The sequence below is a fragment of the Vanellus vanellus genome (assembly GCF_965231255.1).
Source record: "Vanellus vanellus genome assembly, chromosome: 7".
In the NCBI taxonomy this organism is placed as follows: domain Eukaryota; kingdom Metazoa; phylum Chordata; class Aves; order Charadriiformes; family Charadriidae; genus Vanellus; species Vanellus vanellus.
This window is the reverse complement of record NC_138912.1, coordinates 24968233-24988145: the sequence shown is the minus strand read 5'-3', so window position 1 is coordinate 24988145 and position 19913 is coordinate 24968233. Positions and strand designations below refer to the sequence as shown.

Below are 19913 nucleotides of genomic sequence, written 5' to 3'. Positions count from 1 at the left end.
TTCTGCTCTGTGATAGGCCTCTTTGATTGCAATTATCCCGCTAGTCATAATTAAGGACATTCTATTACACAGTTCAGATACAATTACAGTTGTAGTACAAACCAATTCAAAATTAATCTAACGGTAAAATTTCTCATATGTGATTGAATAATTACTGCAATACAACTCCAGTAGGGCAAAATTTCATACGAATATCATTCAGAAACTGGCATTTTAAAATTGTATTGCTCATTCATATGACACACATCACAGAAACAGATCCACTACAAAAAGCAAATATAGAGGAATTGAGCTGAGAATCATTAAAAACATATTTTTAAAATGAAGAACCACATTATTACATATAATCATTTTCTTTTCACACTAATTTTTTTAATCTATTCATGCTCCTTCTAAAACATTACACAAAATTTTAATCATAGCATTGTTTTCTTTAAATACGTGCACTTCAGTAAATGACACTTGCATGTATAAATTTAGTGAGCTAAAATGTTAGACTGATGCTAGAACTGAGCAGTCATTTATTTAGAAAAAAAATTACCTTGTTTTCCTGTAAGTTAGCTTTCCATAGAAATTATTTTTTTCAGCGTATTCATTATTCAACCTATTAGTTGAATAGTCCTACAGAGACTTCTCTGCTTTTGAATCATTCACAGCCTGTTATTTCGAATTATTTCACATTCCAAATTTGAACCCCAGTCCTTCATTTTTATTGGACGCAGAGTTTACATGAACTGATGCTGTTCTCCAGTTAAACAAATGTGACCAGAACGCAGATGGAATAAGTTTTGTACACAGCATCAGAGCTCATGTCTGTGTTTCAACAGAAGTGAATTACTTAGCTATTATACAAGATCAATATGAGCACAAGCTGAAAGTCATCTTAGGATAATTCGGAAGAAGCACACCTTAAAGACCACTTATAAGACACACACTTATAAAGACCATGATTTTACAACTTCCAATATCCACGTAGCACATAATGCCTTCTTCTGCCAAGCCCATGCAGTTATATTCCCTTCTGGAAAGACAATTAAAAAATAAATCTCTGAAGGACTACTTTTCCTAAGGTGTGCTATACTTCAGAGTTGTCCACCCAGCTGTTACAGGGATGGAATTATGGATCTGGAAAGCACAGCTTCCAGAAGAGCCATGTGAGTTACTGCCTGTCCCTCCCCATCTTAATGACAGCCTGAACACTGCAACATTACCAGGACTTTTGGGCAGTGCCCTGTAATTCTCCCGTGAGGCTTAGAAAAGCAAGGCTGACAGCATCCTTCAGTCTTCTAAGGCTAGGTAATATGAAAATCAAAGTATTTATACAGTAGAGAGGGTGACAGGAAGGGATAACAGGCAGTAGTAAATAAGAAAAAAAGAAACCAACAAAACAGTTGAAAGCAACTTTATAGGGAGCGAGAAGTGCCCTAGAGTGGTCATTAGCCACACTGCAAAGAACGAAATACATCAAAAAAGGGGAACATTTGCTGCAGATATTATGAGGTAGGAAGGACTGGAGGAGGCTGTTATTCTTGAAAGTATTTAATGAACTGGCAGATGGCCCTGTGGTCAGGACACAGGAAATGCAAGTCCCATTTCTGCTGCAGACCTCCTGTGTGGGATCAGAGAAGTCACGCTGGTGTTTGAGATCAGCAGTGGGAGATGAGCAGAACTGGCACAGTAGGCACTGGGGTGGCCAGTGTCAAAGAAACTATCAAAATCGATAGGGAATGTCTGTTCCAGTATGGGAATTCCTCCGTGCCTCCTCTTGCATAAAGTCATCCAAAATGGGCAAGAACATCTGCTTTTGTTTTCACAGTAAAAGCTGACACAGGAGGAGATATGCACATTTGGGAGGAGAGCACATTCCACAGTGGAGCTTTTTGTAATACAAACAATATGAGAGCATCCTGGGAACATCATTAGTTGGTGAAAACTTACTGTATTCAAGAAGACAAGGCTGCCTGTGGAGGTGGCAGAAGAAGGTGTACTGACAGAAGAGGGGGTCCTTCTTGGCAGCCGGGTGGCAAGGCAAATCACCCAAGTGCACAGCAGAAGGGTGGCTCCTAGTCAACGTTCAGTGGCCTAACACTGACACAACAGTCACCGCTTCCCTCCTTCATTTCTGTGGACCTTTAGGGACTTAGTTTCTCCATTTTTCCTTCAGCAAAACAATGGATTAATATAAAGGTGCAACAAGCTCCCAAAGCAGGCTAGTCTTCAGACTCTCTGTCTTTGTGCACAAAAAGACAACTGTTTTTAAACAAAATTACACCAAAATGTGAGCTTAGGGCTAGTGAAAATACCTTGATGGGCAATTAGGAAAACAATTCACCACAGTTAGTGGTTGGAAAGCAACTGCCAATGGAGGTGCTTGAACATGAATACAACCTATTTGTAAATAACAGAGTTGTTCAGCAGAAAGATAGAAGATTTCAGGTTTGCAGTCCTGGACTGTTCTAGCCCAAACCACCCTTCTAATCATTTATGCAAAAGACATTCCACAGTCAGTGGCAGAGGAAGATTTTAACTCGTTGACTCAACTTCACCCCTGTGCTAGACTGATGCTTCTGTTCTAAAGCTGCCTGAGTTGACAGAGTTCCTAATATCTCTGTAATGCAGGTACTCAACTAAATCTTAGAACATGGAAAAAATATATACATTTTTAATAATTTCTTAAAACATAACGCTGGTAAAAATAGAGCCTCTATTACCCTCTTCAAAAATCCTCCCAGCAGTTCAAATCTACAGCTAACACAAGGAACCACTATTTCAAAAGAAATGTACCACATAGGAACAGAGTAATTCCAGAGATAAATTGAAGCTTAAAAAGAGTGTTTCTTCTTGTAATAAAAGTACTTACTGCAAGATAAGAAATGGGATAGTTCTTGGAGGGGGCAGAGAGGAGAGGAATGCAAATGAAACAACCTATTAAAAAATACATTAATGCTCATATAAATGGCAGCTGAAATCACTGTAACTTACTCATGCAGGTTCTTTCTACCATGAACATTTGTCATCAGGACAACAAGTATGGCTGGCAACTACCACTGGAAAGAACCAAAATTCTCCTGTTGAAGCTGACAATTAAGAGCTAACCAGTGAATAAGATTTTGCATGACCAATTCTCTTCAGCTCAGCTCATTGAGCAAATTATGAAAGACAAATCAGATAAAGTACATACAAGCAAGTCTTAGTTATGTGGTTAAAGGAAAAGCTCAGCATACCAAATTAGTAACTTGTTTCTATACCCACTGCGCAGCTACACTTACACAATACATTTTCTGTAGCATTCTTTCCATTCGAGAGCAGAACTCTCGTGCTGGCATATTGAGGACCCGTCTGTTTCACTGCAGTAATAATGGTGTCTAGAATTCCAAATAGGAAACGGGAAGTTCATACTGCTATGAAAAAAAACTTTAAAAAATAATCATGGAGTTTTAATCGACTGTTTGACATACCTAGAAAGAAGGGTTGAGTAGTCGGGTCAAAATAAGGCTACCGAGGTCCTAAGCCTAGTAGTTTGAAAAAGCTTTAGCTTCCAATTTGCCATAATAACATGAAGCACAGGCTTCAAAATCATTCTCTGAATCACAACACAACACAATGAGCCACTGGAGTCTCGTCATTTAGATTACAACAGTATTCCCAAGTCCAGTCATGGTCTCTGCTGTGATAAGCATATAAACCCACGAGAAGACAACAGTATCTGCCCCAAAAAGCTTACTACTGTAACTGCGGGCAAGCTTTGTGAGGGGGTAAGGGAGGGTTAGAGGAAGAGAGGGTGACCCCAGAAACACGTCTGACTGGTGGTGAATGTCTGCACTCCACCTTTCAGGATGGCCTGGGACTCCCTGTGCAGCAGGGACTTACTGCGCCCCAAGATAAGAAGTGCCTCAAGCAGGACACCTGGCAGCCAGCGCAGCGCCGAAACACCATCCCTGGAGGAGCTGCGGCGCCTGCTCTGGACTCGCGGACACCCCACGGGGCACGTGGACGAAGTCTGGCCAAACCTTTACGTGGGAGACCTGTAAGAGAGAGGGAAGTGTTGAAGGTGTTAATGTAACTCTTAGCCCCCACCTTAATTCCCCCAAAATCTTCCACTCTTTATTTAAAAAGAGAGCTAGGCACTAATTTGGGGACCCCTCATGGCAAATCTAAGTGTTGGGTAAGGGTGAACTGTGCACAGGATGCTGTAGCATAGAGGAAAGCCATTCTAAGTAACCGAAAAGAATATTCCTCCTCCTGATTTCTCCTCCTGCATTAGTACAGGAGCCCCACGCTGTAACAGCCTGGTGGGCTGTGGTGTTGGTACTGCAGGCAGTCATGCCAGAGCTAGGTAAAACAGGAGCAACCTTGTTTTCTCCTCACCTTGCCAGATGGCATCAGTCCCCAGAACTGATGGATGCTCAGCAGAGGTGACTTGGTGAGAAAGCAAACCAGAAATCTCTTGGTTTGTGCAGAAATATCACCGCCACCACCTTTTTCTTTTTTGTCAGTTGAGAAGAAGAACCTAAACTGATGTTTGGGAGAAAAATGCAGAAAATTTAAAAGTCACTTTCTTAACGAGCCACTTCTGTCTCAAAGCATTTTAGTGGACACTGCGGACCCGAACAACCTGTCAGAAAATAGCCACTACAACTTTACGTGGTTTTAACAAACTGCCCCATCAGCAGCATGTTCTACCCCGCATTGTAATGTGGCAGGCAAATATAACCCACCATCCTCCTTCCAGGTACGTCGCTCGTGACAAAGCACAGCTGAGCCGAATGGGCATCTCCCATGTTGTGAATGCCGCTGCCGGGCGATTTCGCATTGACACTGGACCCAAGTTCTACAAAGATCTGCCAGTGGATTACTATGGAGTAGAAGCAGAGGACAACCCGAACTTTGATCTCAGCATTTACTTCTACCCAGTTGCTCAATACATAAGAGCAGCACTGAATTCCCCAAGAGGTAACTAGATCATCTGTGCATGTTACATACCTTCTGCACAGGAGCCAAGTGGGGCACGTTATCAAATAGTATTCAGCAAAAACCAACCAGCTGCAGATGTGCGTAAGAAAGGAGTTACCCAAACCAAGTAGCATCACGCCTGCCTCCTGAACTCCCACAGTGAGTGGGAGTTCCTCTGAAACAGGGAAGGATGCACTGAACAGTCTTTCAAAGGGGTTATCCCTATGCCTAGTGCTATTCAACATCTCTGCTAGCAAAAGACAAAATAGCAAGCATCTTTTATTACCTATACAGACACACTGACCTGGGAGGAGGCACATACACTTGATCTTTTCAAATTTAAGATAAAAGCTGGGATGGGGTAAAAAGACAAGGGCAAGCATCATATTTGAATAAGATGATTCAACTATAATGCTACAAACTGTACAAGTCCTACAAACACAGGATAGGGAAGAACTTTTTGGGAAGCAATTCTATAGAAGAGAACCTAAGCAACCCCACGAGCCAGGAGATAATGCCATGCTGCTGCTAGAAAGAGTATAACTTTGAAATAGGAAGATAACCCACAGAATCCTTGGACTTGCTAAACACAGGCCAGGTACAATGCCAGAGGCCTGGGGCTAGTGGGGGTCATCACTATTAAGGACAAACCTTCACAAAAGCACGTGTCCACTGTGCCACAAAACTGTACAGATGCCCACTCAAAAGTGATCTATTAAGAGAACAGTTATACGCTCGGTAAACTGTTTTGCTTGCATTGTGGTGAGCTCTTAATATCAACAACCATCCTAAAATATTAACTACCCAGCTTAGTCATATGCAGCTACTTGATCTGATCTACACATCTAGTGGTCTACTCCGTACAAGCTAGGAAAGGGAGACACACAACTGAAAACAGTGCCCCTCCATGCTAGATACCTCAGAGTGTACTGCTGTTTGGATGGCTTGATCCATCCCATTAGAAAGTGTTTGCCTTGGTTAAACTGAGGGCTGCATTTTGGATTTCAAAACCACTCTCATATTTGGGGAATTTGGATCTGCACCCATTTATATTACAGCACACACTACTTGCAACTGAAGTAATTATTGGTGATGCTCCAGAGAAAGGTAGGATCCAAAATCTTTCCGTGCATGTGTAAAACAAAGTTCCAAACCAATTGACAAAAGACAGAAAACAACAGATGAACCATGGTGGCCGCAAAAGCAAACAAAACCAGTGCTTTGCAAGATGCATGCCCAAATACTGAAAGTTACGAATGTAGAACAAGTTAGGGCTCAAGGCAAACACAATGAACTCATCATGTCTAGAGTGCATATTTATCCCTACTCCCATGCTTTTAGGTATTGCTTTACTGAACTCCATATGGAAGCAGGGTTCTGGGAATGGAGACAAGGTGAAATTCAATCATATACAGCCCAGCTGTTGCTGACATTCATCATTTTAAGGAAAGAGCAACAGTTTAGAAAATATATAAACAAGATGTTCTGGAAGCGTAATTTCCTGAGGTACAGAAATTTAGTGGCTAAATACCCATGACCTGTCCAGGGATGAGACAGGGAGGGGATTGTTATTCACCTCATTTAGAAGAGGAGAAAAAGCGGCATTTATTATAAGCAGTGATGCTGAACAAGAAATCATACCAGGTGACAAGAGGCCTGTTCATATTAAATCCAGGATGTAACGATGTACTTTTGTTTGATTGAGAAATCATTTAAGACTGCCACTTAACTATTACAAGCAAATTCAACATTTTTTTAAAATGGAATTAAATTATCTTTTTCACCTGGGAGGATAAGTCAAAGTTAAGGCCATATGAAGCACAAACATATTTAAAACTATGAATCAAACAGTCATTCGAATTAAGTAAGAACTGTTACTCCCATCATTCTTGAAGCAGAATTCTGATGCTTTACACCACAGGTCCACAAAACTGCACGGACAAATTTATTCCAGGTTTCTACCTTAGCTGAACAGAATACATCTTTGGTGATGTAAGAAATTTATTTTTAAGGCAATTTCTTCAAACCCGGATGCCAGAGCATGAGCAAAAGGAAGCTGGGGAGCATGCACTCACATGCTTCTAATTGGGAGCTATAGTCTTTTAGGAAGGTTGCCCTTCTCCTCCTGCCCACTATTGCTATTCCTGTCCCAGCGGTCGATGGCTGCAACACACCCTGAATGACTTCTTTCACCATCGTACAGATTGGGAAATACAGGCACTACTGTTGCAGCCATGCCACGTAAGCATTATTTTATGAACCCCGCTTCCTTGGCTGCCTTTCCTTCAGCGCGGCCCTGCTGTTCCTGTGCCCAGGTAACAGAGCTGTTTGGGAAGGCTCAGCCGAGAGCCAGCAGACGCACAATGCGTCCCCATCCCCGCAAGGAAAAACACGGTGTCAGAGAAGTACTGGCCTGCTCCCTCATGCTCCTCCTTCACTTCAGGAAGGGGGCAACACCTTGAATACCAATCTTGCCCCTTTGCATGGCCGTCTGTGCAGTTTGCATATTCCCGGAGAGCAGCAAAACCTAGGCGTAAATCAGCAGGGTTTGGTACAGCCTAGTGGAAGAGGGAGGGAAAGAGGACTTGAGAGCACAGATGAAAGCATGCCACAAAAGATATTTAACTAACACCGTATAGAGAGAAAGATTCCCAAGTACAGAGCTGCTCCTTTTATTGACCTCCAAACATGTTTAATACAGGCAGGTTAAAATCGCCCATTAACTTCCTGAAATTGCAAACCCTCTCTAAGGCATTTCCCTTCTGCTTCACTGGAGCAAAGGACAAGCTAGGCTCCCTTCTGCTGCTGCCTTCTCGGTGGTGGTGGTTATGAAAGAAGCTTAACTTAGGAGAAAAGGGTTCTCTCTCCCGACTCTGCTGTAGGTGTATTACATACATCAGTTTAACTTCCCAGTTTTCAGCAGATGACAGCCCTCACCTGTTCCAGGTGGCGTGGGAAGCAGGGACACGCCACCATTTAAAGCTCTCCGTAGGCTTCTGGCTATTTTCAGCTGCGGCAAAACAGCCACTTGGTTCATCAAGAAATAGACACTTGATTCCGCACCTGGCTACAGGACAGTGACTAAAATGTAACAGGAGATGAGACAACCACGGTGGATTGGTAAGAGCCCCTGGGGCCAACTAGCCCAGCTGGACTCCCCTCCTGGAGAGCAGCATCATTCTGCTGGATTCAATGGAGCGAGGGCAGCTGGGGTGTTCACTCCGGGTGACGGTCTAGAGCCTGGTCTTATGCCAAACTGAATCCATCCTGCAAGAAAGCAAGGGCTAGTTCAGGACATTTAGCTCAGTTAATGATGAGTAGCAAAAGGACAATAAGATATTTTGTGTTTTAATGACTAATTTGTTCAACAACATTGAATTTCCCAACTTGAATTTGGCCAACAAAGTTGAATGTGCAAACTTTATCCCTAGTGAAAACCCTTTGATGTCAGTAGAGTTACAGCAGGCATGAGCTGGATATAATATCCATAATCCGTTGTTAAAAACCAAGTGTTATTGTTCTGCACAAATCCCAGCCAGATGACAGTTATTGTCTGCCTCTGCAAAAAGTAGCTTGAGATGTGCGGTGCAACATTTCAAATAAGGATTGCAAGATTTAATAATGCCAGAAGCTAAGTGCCCCCACTTCTCCTCAGTTAATCCCATTATTCCTAAGGGATCCTGTTACACGCTCAGAGAGAAGGTTGCAACATGGCCCCGCAATGTGGGATCAGTCCAACTTCTCTTTGCACTGTATGTTAAAACAAATGGGGGTGAGGAAGGCAGAGCTGGAGGATGTCGGCTTGTGGCATAGATCCTGAGGTACAGAAGATCTGGCTGTCACCCCCTTGCCCACCCCGTGGCAGGGCCATGCACCCTCTGTGAATGCCGCTTTCCCAGGCGGTGGTCCAGCAGGCAGCCGGGAAGCCCAGCCCTGCTGCTGGGACGGTGCATCTCAGCTGCCTCCCGGGAGAGGCTGATGCAACGCGCTGTTATCAAGACCGCTGCAGGCAGCCCGCATGGCGCTGACGTGCTTCGGGTGCTGGTCAAATGCAGTATATCATGGTGGGTTCAGACTGTCACTTAACCCATTTAAAGCTACTGCTAAGAGGCAAGGGTCTGAGCCTGCAAACAGAACCAAAGAGCAACACAGCTTTTGTTTCCTGACTCAAGTTTAGCATTCAATTTGTTTGCTACAAATAATCACATAGTAAATTCAAATCGGCTTTCATTAGAGCAATTTTACATTAATTAAATCATTTCACATGACTGATTTATCTGCAACAAACAGTCATTTTATTGTCAGTGTACCAGCATTTATCATAACCTCCGTGTGTGGTGAAACAAAGGCTAAAAATGCAGAATAGATATTGCACATGTAAAAGAGATAATATACTCACATCCTCATGGGAACAAGTGTATTCGAGAGCCATGCAGATTAGGTCCAAGGTCAATAGTTGGGGCTTGTACAGGTCTTTGCTGAGACACCTTCTAAGGCTAGTTGCTGATCTAGGAGGACTTTTGAAGTGCAGATAAGCCAGAGAAGCAGAGAAGAAAATTCAGTGCGTCTTTACTCACCACCTGCTCTTCTCAGCCACAGAATTAGATATGAAACGGTAGAGAGCCAGCCTGTACAAGCAGGAGCCAAAAATTTGTTCTTTCTGTGCCCCCAACAAAAACACATCAGGCCACATTTAATGGCAGCTTCCATACCTGTGCTCAGCTCAGTCTTCAGTTCCGGACTGCCAGTGGGGCTGAGCATTTTCCAAGGCAGAAGGCTCCATCTGGGTGGAAAAAAAATGGAAAATAGACCTAAGAACAATTTTACAGAAATTAAGTTCAGAACAGCAAGTCTCCTGTCCTCCATCCAATTTCTGACCAAATTTAGATTGAATTCCATAATATTTAGTGATTCAAAATCAAATCTGACATCAAGGACATCTCTTTTTGGTTGGGTTTGTTTTGGTGTCTTCCCCTTCCTGGTGCAGCTCAAACTATAAATAGAATTTATTTTTTAGTTGTAGAGTGCTAGTAGCTTAGAAGTTTTCAGACAAAACCAAGAAGGTGGTTCTGGATCCAAGAAAATTTTTCAGAACACGTTATTCCTTGGCCTCTGTTATCTGGGGTGTGCATTAGGGCGAGTGTCAGGATTTCCCCAGTCCCTGCCGCTACATTGCAGTTTGGCTGACTGCAAGCTACTAAAGCATGTATTTTCCAAAGACTTTTTGGACTTAGCCCTATTCACAGCATTTCTCAAAGAGAAATTGTGCTCCTGACTCCTTTATGCTCCTCTGAAAAAGTCTCAGACTTGGGTTATTTGGTTCTGAAGTGCCTCCTCTGGGGAATATAATACAGCATACATATCCCACAAGGTTGGTGTGAAAGCTAATGATAGGGCAGCACATTCAAAAAAAAGTCTAGTGAAAATTCAAATGAGCATTGCCTTTTAGCAAGGGTGCAAAGTATTTCTCCACATTCCCATAAAAAGTAAGACTTCACTTCCAAGAATCCCCATGGAGTTAATGGAATTGACAGATAGATGTAATTTAACTTGAATAATGGCATCAGTATCTCAGTAAATCCTGTGAGGGTGTATCTGAATGGGAAAATACAAATAGAAATCACTTGATCTTCTAATTCTGCAAAACTGACATTATGTTGGAAAAACCTCTTCCTTCCCCCAAAGGTTTCGTTGCCCAGTCCAAGTCTACTGTCACAAGAGCTGTTTTTGCTGCTTCCTTAGAGCCTATATTTGTCCCTTTATTTCTGCTGAAGACAAGTCTATCTTTAGGGCTGAGCTCAGATTTCTCATGCCAGGATAATGAAAGGTGGCTGCGTCACATACATTGTGGAATTCAACACTTCTCTCAACCTGCTGGCCAGAGCAGGTTTTTACAACACATGCTCGCACTCTCTGAGCATGTGGCTATGCCATCATCATTAGTCAGAACTGGAACGGTTGCTAAATACATACTCTGTCACAAACAGAATGGGATTTAAGATGAAAAGCTGTGCACAAAGTACCCAGAATTAACACCTGGGGACATGGGGGCAATCAGTCTGAGGTTTTTGGCTGGATCTAGGCTGATCATCCAACAAGGATATTTTTGTCTCACTCCCTGGTAGTACAGAAATTAAGATGCTGTAAGCTCAAACAAAACAACGACCTAGCCCTGAAAAGCTGTCCGTTCTTTCTACCCCTCCTTACATTTTACAGAGAAGCAGCATCTGCGATACTTTATTCCATCTCTAAAGGAAGAAAAGCAACACGGGATGGTTTTTACTGATTTTCATCTTTTTCTGCATATAAATTGTGTTGGTTTTAAATTGTATTCTGTGCAGCTATATAGTTAGTAAACAAGGGACTACAAATGCAACAGTCTAAAAAAATTAAAATAAAAATTGCAGAAAAATATTTCATTTCAAACTTATGAATGTTTCCAGTGAAGAAATGTTCTGAAATTTTTGTGCTAAAAAAGCAACATTTTTTCAGCTGCCTTAATGGGAGACAGAGCTGTCCATTAGGTGGTCAGAAGTTCAAATCGGATTCTAATCACTGGTTACTTCAGTAATGCCCAATTGCTGAGCCTTGGTCTCTGTGAAAAGCCTAGATCTGATTGCAGCAAAGGACAAGAGAGTTTGAAAATCTTCAGCCTATAATTGAGTAGAACAACAGAACAATTTTTTTTCCAATTAAAAATTTCTCTTTGGATCATATCATTTTTGTTAAAGTTGAAACATTTTACAATATTCACAAGATGCAGGTTTTCAGGTTCTAGAATGAGCTCTTTGTTGACATCCAGAGGGAAAGGACTACACACCTGAATTCTTCTATCTGAAAGCAATCCTTTGGACAAAATTTCCTTTAATTTCACATAAGACCATTTTAAAAAACGTTTATCTCCTTCCAGCATGGGTCAAAGACACTTCAGAAACATGGGAAGAAGTCATGATACAGAATTGCCTTTCTCTGGCTGCTTCCATTAGTGATCACAGCAGAAAACTCAAAAGCAGAGCAGAGGGAAGGAGGGAGCTACACTCCTGCGTCCCTGGAAGGTCTTCCCTGAGGCTCACTTATAGCAACGTGGAAGGACTCACAATATTACTTTTAATGAACTCTTAATGAAGATGTACACCTCACGTTGAAATCCCTGGAGAACTCAAAACATTTCATAAATTGTTTTTCTAATGATCACCTAGTACAGAAGGGTAGATAAACGCATTAGGGAAGGATAGAGGCTATAGATATACAGCATAGGCTATAAAAATAATAAAAAAAAAAACATGTAAGTAAGCTAGTGCAAATGGCATATACAAACAGGAGCTGTTTTTAATGGTAACACCCATTTTCTCACATGCTTCCAACAAGGTCTGGGCAACAGTCAGCACCCTCAGAAAGCATCACTGCCCTAAGCAAGAAAAATAAGAGCTTGTGGAAAACCAGGAGTGTTCCTGTAATAGCAGCAAGCACTCCTGTGCACTGCACACTTGAAACCCCAAGTTTCCAGGCCCTCTGACAGCAAACAACCTGCCAAGGCTGCTTCTCATAGGATGGTCTTCAAGTATGAAGGCTTGAAGCTTTGCCTGCCAGTACATCGCTCCCAACAACACATGTGAGCAAGCAGGGACACCATGGACGGCAGGCTGGGCGGGAGGGCTAAGGGCATGCCATGAGGCTCACAGCTAAGCCCAAACAAGCAATCACGGATCCTAGAATGCAATCATGAATTTTCTGTCCCCAGCCATTAAAAATCCCTGTTCCCCAACCAGCACCTCACCGGGTCTGCTCGGCAGGGCTGAGCACAGCTGCTCGCTCAGCCCCAGTATCAGCACCACTCCCATCTCTGCTCCAGCAGGATAAACCCCACCATTTGGCCTCCTAACATATTTGCAGCACTCTCTCCTTTTTCCAGGGAAAGTACTAGTTCACTGTGCCATGGGAATCAGTCGATCTGCAACTCTTGTCCTCGCTTTCTTAATGATCTGTGAAGATATGTCCCTCACTGACGCAATTCGGGTCGTGCGCTCACACAGAGGCATCTGCCCCAACTCCGGCTTCCTCAAGCAGCTTCAGGAGCTGGACCTCCAGCTACGAAGGGGGAAAGGCAGAGGAGCAGAGGCCTGTTAGTGCCGAGGGGGCACGTCTGCTGGCACTGGACCAAGAGACACTGCCCTCACTACAGACAGTGCAAGGATGCTGTCAGGACTGCTCTGCAGCTGCACTGAGAAACTCCTTGGGAAACAGCTGAGCGTGAGCAAGGTGGTACGAGTTTGGTATGTATTTTTTGGATAAGCTCGCTAATTGAAAAGAAAATTAAATAAAGAAGGATTCAAACTGGCAGTTTTGCCCACCTGGGCCTGGTTATTTAACTACCCGTTGGGCGGGGCATAGGGAGCAGTTGGGTTTTCATGCAGAATTAAAAGGCAGCACAGTCATCTTGAAAAAAAAGACTTTTTACTTGCTTATAGTTGCATTTATATGGCAAGAGGGAAAATGGCTAAACTAGTAAAAAGGAAAAGAAAGCATGAGGTTTTTAAGGAAATCTTTAACATTTCACATCCAGCTGGCACAGGGCGAGACTTCAGGTTTCGCAAGCTGACGTGTTCCTTTAGTCTGACATGGTGACACGAGTCAGGATCCAACTCAGACCTTGGGCTCTCTCTATTACAAGCCACAGAGGCTCTTGCTGGGACCTCCACAAGTCCTTTTAGCTTCAAATCTATGGCAAATACTCAGAGCTTAAAGAGACTATGAAATCCTCAGGAGCCGATATGGGAGGTGGCAGCCAGTCGCTGCACCCTGGGGCACGGCTATTGACAGGCTGCCTGCTGGTCAGAGGGAAGGCAGGTGTCCCCTCGCACGCGTAAAGCAAGGGGCACACTCAGGGCATGCTGCTCGCTGGCGGACCGCAGGGCAGCAGCAGTGCCAGACACAAATGTCCTCCTCTTGGCTTGCAACCCAGTGCTCCGAATCACGTTCCCCAAATTTCCCTGTTTTAACGGAAAGCCAGAACCTAGTGTCATCGTGTCAGAGCAAAAATGAGCAATGCCTCCAACAAATCCAAAGCAGCAGCTCTGCATTTCGATTACTCTTTTACGCCCAATTGGCCACATTTAATCTCATGAAGAACTCGAAGCAGATATTTGCTTCAGTGCAATTACAGCCACATACAGAACATTGGCAAATGCAAACAATATAGAATTTCCACTTGACGGCAGATTAATTTGGTGTGATGTTTTCCCTTGAGAGGTCTTAAAGGCTTGCAGTTCTGAAAGTACCCTGCAGTTTGTATTTATAGCACTATGGATGTTGAATAGAAAGAGAAAAGCATATACTCATTCTGAACTGGTTTCTTTTGCCTCCATACATTAAAAAAATTAACTGAGCATAGCACACTTCCACTGCATTTCTCATAACGCAATATGGAAACATGATTTCCCCGCAGAGCCCATAGAGAAATTCAGGTGGTGTTTCCACTTTTATAAACATAGTAAGTAAAACACAAGCAATGCTATGGACTAATTTCCTCTCAGGGAACAGAGAGATGGGTCTTCCCTCCAGAAAGGTTCCCATCCTTTGAGACTGGAGTAAGTGGCCAGAAGGGAGTTCATAGCTAATGATGGAAAAATCAGTGAAGTTATAGCTTACACAGGCCTTTTACTGGCTGCTGCAGCAAAGAGATTAGATTTCAGTGAGCATGGTGGTTGAACCACTCCTGGCACTTGGGTCTCCTCCGCCTCGGTCTGTCTGGGGATCATTTTTTATTGCAGACCACGCTCAGGCTCTTTTGTGAGTAGTCTTTTCAGTTGCCTTACTAACCACTCCCTTCAACTCTCTAACTCAGCCTATGCCAAGCCAAATGGCACTATATTAAAGCACAAGGTTATATATGAAACACAACCGGCCAAAATCTCCATGCATTAAAGCCCGTCAGGACAGCTCATAATTCCCAGCAAGTTGCACGTCTGGAAACATCTGGGGTTGCAGGGCAGAACTGAAAGTGAACAACTTAGAGAGACTGAGTCTAAATTTACCCCAGCTGAGGGCTGAGAGCTGCTGCGGGACTGTTTCAGCTGGCCAGGGACAGCCATAGATTCCCCTGCCATGCGTGACTTGCAGCTGGGAGCAGTAATTCTGGCTGGAGCTGCAGCCTGCCAGGAAAGGCAGGGCACTGGCAAAGCAGGACTGCTGGCTGGATGTCACTGTTACAGGTGTATAGTGGAGGCTTCCTCTTCAACCGGGGGGAGGAAAAAAAAAAAAAAACAAAACAAAAAGACCAAAACCCAACCAACCAACCAACGAAGAACAAGAGGTCAAAACACTGACCCAAAGTCAAGAAAGTAGCTATCCAACCCTAGGACGTAAAATTCCCTTTCTAGAAGAGCCTGGGCTGGTTCCAGCGCTTTGCATTGCTGTGAAGCTCAGACAGTGGGAGGCAGGTCCCCCCCCCTCCCTCCAGCAGGTGACAGTACCTGAGCCCACCGTTACCTTCCCTCTCTGGGAGGGCTGCAGCATCATGGAGGTGGCCCGGCAGGGACACAGCTGCAGGCTCAGTACTTGATGACAATTAAGCAGTCCTAATCTCTGACCCACACGTGTTTCACACTGAGATGGCTTATTGCCCCTGTTCTTAGTTAAGCAAAAGTCTCTTGAAATTACAGCTGGAATCAAGACCAAGAAGATGAAAACAATATTGGGGTTGGTCCCAGGTATATCTTGTGCTACAATTTCCAGATCCAGAGTTGTTGGCTCTTTGCAAGCCGCCAGCTCAGCCCAAGCAATGAGGAATAGTTTCTTTCCACCACAGCCCTCCTCGCTAGCGACACAGCGCTTGGTCCTGGTGTGCAGCTGCCAGTCGTGCCGCTGCTGCGGCAGGAGCCCCACTCGCTGCCCTGCAGGGGCACAGCCGCCACAGCACCAGCTAGAACCACACATTGCCTGGTGCCCTGCCTAAATATTACCTGCCAAAAGCAGTGTCAATTGGGGCTGCAGGCAGGGTGGAAGTGATCAACTTGGCAGATTCAGACATATTACTGGACAGAGCAGCATTCATGCTGTCACCTTTTCCATTCCTACTTCTTGCCCAGAGCAGAGCAAACACTGAGCCTTATTTAGAAACACCTATCCATTCCGTGTGCTTATAGACAAGTGACCTCCAGCACCGTGGTGGAGCCAGTGCACTTCCCACACAGCAAATCTGTGAGGGAGGATGGATCTTGTAGCCCCTTTTTGCAGTGAAGGCACCTGGAGTTTGCCTGCGTTGCAGCAGGGTGTTTGGGGAAGCAGCAGAATTGCTCTCCAGCCTCCAGAATTGGCACAAAAGCCTGCGAATAGTTTTCTCACATAAGATATCTTGCCTTCACCAGCTTTTCCTCCCAGACTTTCAGCAATGATAAATACAGAGAATATTGCTGCGGGCATGTCTGCACTGCATTATTTATCCTTTGGATTTACACTTTGGGTTTTATTTGTAAAAGGAAAGTAGGACCATAAATCTGCTCTGCAAAGAGCCAAGGGAAGAGAGGATAGAAATTTTCAACAAGTTGCATGGAAGGAGATGTTGCCAAGGACAGGTTTCCCATGGAAAGAAATGCCAGCCAGGATATTGCCCAGGTACACACCACATGTGGTGGTGACAGCTAAGAGCATCAGCCTTTTTCTTGCAGGTGCATTAATTCATGCCTCCATGCACAGGTAGCTTTGGGGTTGCTGCAGCAAGGATGGCCCTCCTATGGGACCTTCTTAAGTCATAGCTTTTGTCCATTTTCTCCTACCAAAAAAAAAAAAAAAAAAAAAAAAAAGGAGAAAATCTGAACTGGGACCAGAATAGGCCACAAAGCTAAAAAACTAGGTGTGACCAAGAGTAACTTGTCAGGGTTGAGTAACCAACCACTGGACAAGCCGAAGCTGATCACTTTCCAGAATAACCATATTGTTCATGGCCTTCAGTGTATACACAGCTGCTCTTTGGACACAGTGCCCTAAGTAACACGCAGTGCCTACAGGCGAGGATGCAGCCAGGCAGTCTCACAGGCAGATGCCCTGGTTCTGCGTTACCCCGGCCTGTCCCACTTTAGCCAGTGGCTCCCACTTCTGCTTTAACTTCAGCACTGCCCACCAAGACCCCGTGACTTTCTTCTGTGGGACCCTGGTGTCTAGATTAGATCTGCCCAGCTCCTGCCAGCCCCTCCAGAACTGCAGAGCGCTGTCAAGTCCACTTGCCAGATGTTATCCTGCTCCCATTGTTTTTCATGTCTTGTATTTTCCTGATAACAAGGCTGAGCTATGTGTTACTGGGGAAAGGGGCTTCAAGATAGCTTGTGCTTTGCAAATTTACTTCACAGTCTGAGGTTCAAAGAGTATATATATGCAGCCCCTGAAGCCAAGTCAAACAGGAATCTAGGGCCCGCGAGGCTTTCAACAGTTAAGTTTTCTTTAGGCTACAATTATTTTGCTTAGAAACTAGACCCTTGATCTGTTGCAGGAGGCTGCAGTTTAATAAAGTCAAACAATTTGCTCTTTGCAATGTACTATTTGCGGTACAAGTATCATCGAGTCATCCCGCTCCCCCTCACTGCTGCCTCCTGGAACCTTGGTCTGTTTATATACAGAAAGCACTCTCAGGAAGCACTCCTAAAAATACCCAGCAATGTTAGCTAAGGATCTGGCTTTCTCTCTCCTCTTCCTGCGTCTGCCTCCATAATATCCTTCCATCATCCCCATGCTCAACAACCCCAGCTGTTCAAGCAACCTTATTCCTGTCTCGCCCTCTACAAAATTTTCTTTGCCTTTCTCCTCTGCCAGTAGCCATTCTCCACCCTGTCACAGAGTGCATTCCATGACACTGCCATGCCACATCCCATCTTAGTGTTTTCTCACTTGATAGCTAAATTACAGTGAAGCTCACATCGTCTTTATCAAATCCTTGAGTACACCTGCATGGGGCTGTCCACTTTTCAGACAATAAGAAGGTGCCAAGTCGGGGCAAAAATAGTACCAGAAAAAGAATAACATCTTTTACTAGACTGCAAAACAAGATGCAGTACTCTCCACAGACTAACTTTTGAAACCACTCTCAGGGAAGCTACCCTGCAGACAAAGCATCTCCCAATGGAAATGCCATTGCAAATAAAAATATTTTCACAGTAGTACAAACAGAAAATCTGCATAGCAAAAAATCCAGCCAGCTGACAAAAACATCAGTTATTAAACTTCAGGCAAAATTCAAAAGCAGGTCTGGGGTTCAGCTCTCTGTCTGTTGCCTAAGATGTGGCATTTTTTGTGAGGGGAGACTCTGCCCACTTGTCAAGGGAGAGGGTCTTCCAGTTGCTGCTGGAAGTCTGATCTTGCTTATTGCCAGTCATCCTCATGACCGCAAAGATCTTCCAGCACATTTGGCAGGCACCCAGCACAGACTGAGATTCATAGCAGCGCAAAGGATCTCTGATCCTACAGTCTGTCCACATATCACCAATTGACTTGAAGAACCTTTCTCTTCTGTAGGTGTTCAACAGACAGACCCTAAAAATGAAGGCTCAACAACTCCACTGTTGTAGTAGACAAGATCTACCCTTGTGGTTATTCCCAGGGTAAAACTCTTCTGAAAGGCAGTTGCTGCTCTACAAACCCTTTTCTATGAAAACAAGGCATCTAATTCATCTAATTCCCCCTAATTCTGTAATAATTATAATTCATCAATTCATCTAATATTAAATATCAACAAGGAAACATTCACAAAAATTTACAACCAAAATGATTCAAAGCCCTTAAGATTGCTTTTGGAGGACCAACAGTTCTTAGGCAAAAATTCCCTAAACCCGAGAATCATAGAACTGTAAGAAGCGAGACAGTGATAATTTTTGCACCAAAAACATTTAGGTTGCTTACAATAAATAAATAAATAAATAAGTAAATAAGTTCTTTGCAAAAACCCCACCCGTCATTGGAAAACCATCAGCCAGCGAAGAGCGAGCAAGGAATTATTTGCTCAGCTCTGGTGACAATTGGCTGTTACTAGAGTTATTCTGACACATTGTTTTGGAGAACATCTGTTTCCACTCTGACTCCTTTAACTTTCAGATGTGAAAAACAAAAGCTCATTTTCATGCCATGTCTCCCATCTTCAGCTGGCAACAGTTGTGTGATTATGAAGTTATTGTTATGCTGCATGATCTGTTTGTCAGTTTATATTTTCCTATCATATCTATTTTTAGCTGCTCATTAGTATTACTTGGAACCTCTCCTATAAATCTTAAACATTTATAGCACATCTCGACGATTCATCAAATGGAGCCAACCTCCAAGGAAAGGAAACCCAAACCACTTCCCCCTGCTCAGCTGAATGAGATTCAGATCCTTGTCTTTTAAACTTCAAACTCAACATTTTCCCATCTGCTCTTTATACACAACAGCCCTTTTGCCCCGCACCAGTATTTTATTCTCCATTCATAACTTTTTACTTCCCTCCAGAGGTTTCCTGATGCTTTTGGTCTGCTGGACTCATAGAAGACTTGGATTTTGGAGGGTTTCCCCCTGCCACTCCATTGAAGGGGAAAAATAATCATTCAGCAATGAATGGCCACTTTTCATTACTCATTCACAAGAGAGACACAGCAGGATCCCAGGGCTGGACTCAAAGACACTTTTCTTTGCCATTCCCACAAGAGGAAAACAGCATTTTATCAGAGACTATTCAAACTTAGGCTATTTGGAAAATTGAATTTAGTTTTTACTCTCTGTTCTATTCACTGACTTGCATTTCTAATCCTCTATGCGTGCCTGTATAACTATCAATCAGCTGCACGATCTTTGTAGCTATGACCATGCCTGGAGGTACCAGTACACATGATTTGGCCAGGTCACCCATGCAGGGAACATATCTAAAGCATTCAGTCTATAGAGGCCGATGACAAGATGATTTCAAGAAATAACAACTGGAAGATGTTGCCTGGCCAAGAGCT

The 19913-nt window shown here is 43.7% G+C and overlaps 1 protein-coding gene across 1 annotated transcript; it reads left to right on the top strand.

Moving 5' to 3' along the window:
- Window positions 1–3815: 3815 nt before the first annotated feature.
- LOC309674609 (dual specificity protein phosphatase 13B-like) lies at window positions 3816–13291 on the top strand. Its single transcript, XM_082486695.1, has 3 exons — window positions 3816–4027; window positions 4733–4953; window positions 12866–13291. Exons 1-3 carry the CDS (start codon window positions 3837–3839, stop codon window positions 13078–13080), a joined length of 627 nt encoding a protein of 208 aa, XP_082342821.1. The 5' UTR covers window positions 3816–3836; the 3' UTR covers window positions 13081–13291.
- Window positions 13292–19913: the final 6622 nt, after the last annotated feature.